The 6,834-nt window shown below is 52.5% G+C and overlaps 1 protein-coding gene across 1 annotated transcript in view; it reads right to left on the bottom strand.

Annotated features, from left to right (window-relative positions):
- Window positions 1–1,391: 1,391 nt before the first annotated feature.
- The window catches only part of LOC120882335 (ATP-binding cassette sub-family A member 17-like), a 76,951-nt gene continuing 71,508 nt past the window's right edge, over window positions 1,392–6,834 (bottom strand). Inside the window, exons 26-30 of the mRNA XM_040266314.1 lie at window positions 4,035–4,222; window positions 2,906–3,076; window positions 2,484–2,674; window positions 2,274–2,347; window positions 1,392–1,793 (exon numbers count right to left, since the gene is read on the bottom strand). Of these exons, the coding sequence (XP_040122248.1) occupies window positions 1,539–1,793; window positions 2,274–2,347; window positions 2,484–2,674; window positions 2,906–3,076; window positions 4,035–4,222 (879 nt within the window). The 3' untranslated portion in view covers window positions 1,392–1,538. The remainder of the gene's footprint in view (window positions 1,794–2,273; window positions 2,348–2,483; window positions 2,675–2,905; window positions 3,077–4,034; window positions 4,223–6,834) is intronic.

The following is a 6,834-nucleotide window of genomic DNA, read 5'->3' as shown; positions in this document are numbered from 1 at the left end:
TCCAGGCAGAGGCCCTGGCTCTGAGCAGTCACAGGAAAAGTCACAGGAAAGGGGTGGGTGTGCAGCCAGACCTGGGGGTGGGAAGTAGGGCCAGGAACAGCAGACATCACACTCCTTCCTGGAGCTTGGCTTAGAAGGGAGGGAGAGGGCTACCTGCAAAGGAGCCCAGCGGGGCTTGTGAGAGGGGCTAGCGAGACCACGCTGGAAAGAGAAGCTGTGTGCCCGGGCCCTTCTTGGAGGAGGGCCCTCCTGATAAAGGTGCAGGGCCACACCCATGCACACTCAGGCTTGATGGTCCCAGCTCACTGCTGCTCATGCCTGAGCTGCATCATAACACAGATTGCTGGACCTCACCCCCCAAACTTCTGATTCAACGGTGCTGGGGTGGGGCACAAGAACCCACATTTCTAACAAGTTTCTCAAGAGGTGGATGCTTCCAGCCAGGAACCCCACTTGAGAACTTCTGCCTGAGATGAATCCTGGCTCTGCCATCAGCTGACCATGGAAAGTTGCTGGATGTCTCTATGTCTCAGCTTACTCTTCCAGGCAATGGGGATAATTATGACTACATCACAGGTTGATGGAGGGCCACACACAGGTTAGGGTTAGTGTTACGGCCAGGGCAAAGAACAGATGGAGCCACACAAATCGAAATATTGAAATATTGGAAAATGGTGACTTAGGTTTGCAAACTTGTCCTACCTTCAGAACCATGGCCCTGTTACACCGTGGTCAGGGGCACGGCCTTCTTAGACCGTGGTCAGGGGCACAGAGACCGTGGTCAGGGGCACAGCCCTGTTATACTGTGGTCAGGAGCATGGCCCTCTTAGACTGTGGTCAGGGACACGGCCCTGTTATACTGTAATCAGGGGCACGGCCCTGTTATACCATAGTCAGGAGCACAGCCCTCTTAGACCGTGGTCAGGGACACGGCCCTGTTATACCATAGTCAGGAGCACGGCCCTCTTACACTCTGCTCAGAAGCAGGGCCATGTTACACCGTGGTCAGGAGCACAGCCCTCTTACACTCTGCTCAGAAGCATGGCCCTGTTATACTGTAGTCAGGAACACAGCCCTCTTACACTCTGCTCAGAAGCACGGCCCTATTATAGCCATGGTCACCCCCAGGCCTTCATGCTCCTGATGGGATATGACAGGTGTCCCTCTGATCCCACGGCCAGGTCTCAGTGAGCCTGTAGGCCACTCACGTGTGATCCAAGGGGATCCCTTTCCACAGAAATAGACCTGGATTCTCCACCAGGCCTCTAAGGCTGGTACCCTCAATCTGGCAGAGAGCCAGCCCACTCCTCCACCCCCAAGCTGAGCTTACGGGTCTTCAGGTTGCCTCTGTACGCGCCTTGCAGCCCATGGCAGGCTGTGTGCACCCGGGCTAGCCTGGCACAGGAAACTCTTTATTACAGCAAGGCAGTTTTTGAGGGATGTGGTGAGGGAGGCTGGGAGGCAGGTGGAGAGCGAGGCAGAGAGGGTGGCTGAGATGAAGACCAGGAGGAAGGCCTGAAGGGAATTGGAGTGGGAGACTAGGAGAAAGGCTGGGAGGAAGATGGAGTTGGGGGTGGAGTGGGAGGTGGAGAGGGTCGCTGGGAAGAAGAGGGAGAGGGAGGTGGACAGGGAAACATGGGGTCTGCGGGCTTGGCCCTCTCTTGTCTGTTACTCCCTTGGGCAGGGGCCACAGGGCAGCTGAAGCTCAGGAAGATGTCCTCCAGGGAGATCTGGTTGACTGAGTAGTCCTCCAACATGTACGTCGTCTTGGCTTGCTCCATAATGCCGAACACCTGTGGGAAGGGAGGGGGCCACAGTGGACAGCAGGCACAGGGGAGCGGGGGCGGACGCAGCAAGGGGTGGGAAGACGTAGGGTCTGATTGTGACAGAGCCCCTAGAGGCCCATTCCTCTCTCAGCTGCTCCCAGACCACCTCTCAGGCAGTCAGTCCTGCGGAATTCAGCTATCTGTGATCTGAGGGAAAGGGACCCGGCTGGGAGTGGTGCCAGAGGCAGAGATCCCGCTGGGTCCTGGCTTGCTGTGTGCCCTGGGCATGTGGCGTACCCTCTTTGAGCCAGCTCCCCTCTCTGTGAGATGAGGGGGCAGAAGGAGCTGATCTCTGAGGTCCCTTCCAGTTCAAATATTCTTATCAAAATTTTCTATGAAATTCACATGAATGTTGCAGCAGGACTGAATTGGACTTCCACTGGAAACAGAACTCTGAAAGTGCATGACATCAGAGGTGTGCTCCCTGATGTCCAGGTATGTGCTCACCTTCGCCCAGCTGAGGTCATCACCGGGCAGGTGGTAATGGACCATCCCTTGGTGCTCATCCTCCAGGACGCTGCCTGCACAAAGCAGAGACCATGTCCGCCTGAGGGCCAGGCTGGATGGCCAGGGGAGGGTGGTGTTGGCCCTGGAATTGTGACTCCCGCCCCAGTGCTCAGGGATGCACAGACGCCTGGCGCCCTCTGCGGCACATACCTGGGAAGGTCAGGCCCATGAACGCCTTGAACTCCTCCAGGGCCTCCTGTTGCCCGTCACTCCGGATCTTGGCCCGCAGGGAGTAGCCACTGCCAAACTTGCTCTTGAGGTGCTGTGGGCTGCCCAGGCACTTGAACTGACCCTGCACCATGATGGCCAGCCGGGTGCACAAGGCTTCACACTCCTCCATGCTGGGGAGATGGGGCGGAGCCTGATATAGCAGCGGGGAATGCTGATGCCCGCCCTCCACGCCAAAACCGTGCACCTGGGAAAGTGCTGACGCCCAGATCAAGCTGTTCCTGATTCCCATGCTCAGCGTGTGGCCCACTCGCCTCACAGACTCTTCACCACAGGCTAACAGGTTTTCTGTCCACCCAGCCCCTCCTGGCCCACCCAGCCCACAGCCCCCGTCCTGGCTGAACCTGTGGGAGGTGATGACGATAGCCTTGCCAGACTTTCGGGCCCGTGCCACAGTGCCCCAGAGCAGACGCCGGGCCACAGGGTCCATGCCAGTGGATGGCTCATCCAGGAAAATGACCACAGGCTCTCCCAGCAGGGCAATGCCAGCACTCAGCTTCCGCCTGTTGCCGCCACTGTGGCCGAGGGGGAAAAATTGGGTGACTGGCAACCCTAAGTTTCCAGAAGTGCAATCTTCCCTGCTTTTTCCTTTGTTAAGAAAGTGCTCATGCACCCTGGTGGGGTGTTCAGTAACATGACCCACCACCCTCCCCCAGGGGTACACTGTGACTCAGCTGTCCACTCAGCAGCATCTAAACCATTCTCCTGGGCATAGGGATTGGTCCAGGCTGAGCACATGGTCCGTGGATCTCCTCTGGGGGCCTCTATGGGTGTCACAGGGTAAGGGCATAGAACCGTTTTAACTAATTTCTTTTAATGAACACATAGCATTTATGATGTAAAGGTACTTCCCTAATGTTAATTCATTTAATCATCAAAAGATGCAGGGAAACATGAAAACATGATTAAAACAGAAGTTAACGGAAGAAAGAGGGCACCATCCTCTAACTCCTGGGCGCCCTGACCCAGTTCTGCTAACAGTCTGCAGGGGCGCTGTGCACAGCTCAAGGGGTGACCTGGGACTTGGGACGGAGTAGCCTTGCTTTGTTTAAGCTAACTGGAATTGGGTTAGGATCACTGGTGACAAAGATCCAGGAAGACCCCACACTCTTCAGCAGAACATCAGCTACTCAGATGGCTCACACAGAGCAGGGTGTGGGGGAGTGGGCGTGCAGTGCAAATCTGCCGCGGGTCAGAAGCTCTTGTGAAGCGGCAGGAAGAGAAACAGCTGTGGTGCGTCAGCCCATCCTCAGCCAAGTAACCAGAGGAAGCAGGGCCATGGGACAGCCAAGGCCGTTGACCCATTCTCACAGAGGAGGAAGGCCACCTCCCTGGAAACCTGCGCAGTGGTGAGGACCACACAGCTCCCCCAGGCACAGAGCCAGCAGGCCTTGCCCTACCCCCCAGCACTGAACAGAACCAGAGCACATCTTATTTTGGGACAGGGAGGGCTAAGGGGACCCCGAGTCTCACCTGTAGGTCTTCACCAATTTGTCGGCGTACGTGTACATTAGCAAGTCATCAAGAATTTGGTCCACACAGGAGCTGATGTGACGCTCAGGGATGCCCCGGAGCCGGGAGAACATGACCAGCGTCTCCTTGCCCGTCATGTGGTCCAGCAGGGCATCGACCTGGGGACAGTAGCCAATCCACTGTCGCACCTGGAGTTGGAGCATAGCCCAGGGGGAAGGCGGGTCAGAAGGAAAGCTGCCCACTGGGCAGGTGCCTGGCCTCTGCCTCATGCACACCCACAAGTGCCAGGTGAACAGACGTGTGCCAGGGGCCACCAGTGACATTTGGGAGCCTGGATGCAGCACTGGCTGCTGGCGTGAACCCCAACCCCAGAGGGCGCACATGGGTCTGGAGTACTTACAATCCTGCCTGCCCAGCAGGAAACCTCAGTGTCCAGAGTTGCCCTATCTCTTGCCACTTACCAAGTGTATGGTCAGCAGAAGACACTTTGTTTTTTTCCCGTTTAAGCATATTTTCTATTAGACAAGTAACCCACAAATACATTTTCTTTGTGAGGGTGCTGGAGTCTCTTGTCCGGGGCCTGCCCCAGGTGGTGCAGTCACATCTAGGTACACTTCCAGACTTCTGCACGGCTGCGTAAAACACAACTGGATCACCTTTATTTACCATTCTGCACTTACCATTTTACCATTCTGTCATTTTAATTCAATATTATGTGTTAAAGATCTGCCTTGGTCAGTAAATATTAATACAAACCTACTTTAACTTGGGCTTCCCAGGTAACGCAATGGTAGAGAATCTGTCTGCCAGAGGAGGCACAAGAGACACAGCTTCAATCCCTGAGTGGGGAAGATCCCCTGGAGAAGGAAATGGCAAGCCACTCCAATATTCTTGCCTGGGAAATCCCATTGACAGAGGAGCCTGGTCATGGGGTTGCAGAGAGTTGGGCACTACTGAGCAACTGAGCACACAAGCCTATTCCAACTCAGTTTGATGGCGACTTAATCATTCAGATTTGGGTTCAGTTCAGTTCAGTCACTCCGCCGTGGCCAGGCCCACATAGCAGGCCTCCCTGTTCATCACCAACTCCCGGGGTTTATGCAAACTCATGTCCATCGAGTCAGTGATGCCATCCAGCCATCTCATCCTGTGTCGTCCCCTTCTCCTCCTGCCCTCAATCTTTCCCAGCATCAGGATCTTTTCTAATGAGTCAGCTCTTTGCATCAGGTGGCCAAAGTATTGGAGTTTCAGCTTCAGCATCAGTCCTTTCAATGAATATTCAGAACTGATTTCCTTTTATGCCACCCACTCCAGTATTCTTGCCACCTCTAGCTCTTTTATCTCAAGACAGTTTAACATATTTTTAATAACCATGAGTGTGTACTGAATTTTCATCCAGTGCTTTTTCCGCTTCTATTGATAAATATTTTCCTCCTTTCATCTATGAAGGTAGTGCTTTATACTGGTAGATTTCCTACTGTTAAATCTTACTTATGTTTCTGGAATAAGCCTGACAATTGTCATTTTTATTCTTTCAATATCCTGCTGAATTTCTATTGTCAGTACCTTCAGTTCAGTTCCGTTCAGTGGCTCAGTCGTGTCCAACTCTGTGACACCATGGACTGCAGCACGCCATGCTTCCCTGTCCATCACCAACTCCCAGAGCGTGCTCAAACTCATGTCCATCGAGTCGGTGATGCCATCCAACCATCTCATCCTCTGTTGCCCTCTTCTCCTCCTGCCTTCAATCTTTCCCAGCATCAGGGTCTTTTCCAATGGGTCAGTTCTTCACATCGGTTGGCCAAAGTATCAGAGGTTCAGCTTCAGCATCAGTCCTTTCAATGAATATTCAGAACTGATTTCCTTTAGGATGGACTAGTTGGTCTCCTTGCAGTCCAGGGGACTCTCAAGAGTCTTCTCCAACACCACAGTTCAAAAGTGCTCAGCTTTCTTTATAGTCCAGCTCTCACATCCATACATGACTATTGGAAAACCAATAGCTTTGATTAGATGGACCTTTGTCGGCAAAGTAATGTCTCTGCTTTTTAATACACTGTCTAGGTTGGTCATAACTTTCCTTCCAAGGAGTAAGTGTCTTTTAATTTCATGGCTGCAGTCACCATCTGCAGTGATTTTGCAGCCCCCCAAAATAAAGTCAGCCACTGTTTCCACTGTTTCCCCATCTATTTGCCATGAAGTGATGGGACAGGATGCCATGATCTTAGTTTGTTGAATGTTGAGTTTTAAGCCAGCTTTTTCACTCTCCTCTTTCACTTTCATCAAGAGGCTCTTTAGGTCCTCTTCACTTTCTGACATTAGGGTGGTGTCATCTGCATATCTGAGGTTATTGATATTTCTCCCAGCAATCTTGATTCCAGCTTGTGCTTCATCCAGCCTGGCATTTCGCATGATGTACTCTGCATATAAGTTAAATAAGCAGGGTGACAATATACAGCTTTGACATACTCCTTTACCAATTTGGAACCAGTCTGCTGTTCCATGTCTGGTTCTAACTGTTGCTTCTTGACCTGCATATAGATTTCTCAGGGGGCAGGTCAGGTGGTCTGGTATTCCCATCTCTTGAAGAATTTTCCACAGTTTATTGTGATCCACACAGTCAAAGGCTTTGGCGTAGTCAATAAAGAAGAAGTAGATGTTTTTCTGGAACTCTCTTGCTTTTTCCATGATCCAGCGGATGTTGGCAATTTGATCTCTGGTTCCTCTGCCTTTTGTAGATCCAGCTTGAACATCTGGAAGTTCACGGTTCATGTACTGTTGAAGCCTCACTTGGATAAATTTG

The sequence above is a fragment of the Oryx dammah genome, unplaced genomic scaffold (genome assembly GCF_014754425.2).
Source record: "Oryx dammah isolate SB20612 unplaced genomic scaffold, SCBI_Odam_1.1 HiC_scaffold_2, whole genome shotgun sequence".
NCBI classification, from domain to species: domain Eukaryota; kingdom Metazoa; phylum Chordata; class Mammalia; order Artiodactyla; family Bovidae; genus Oryx; species Oryx dammah.
Note: the sequence above shows the minus strand (reverse complement) of the source record. Positions and strands in the feature narration are given on the sequence as shown.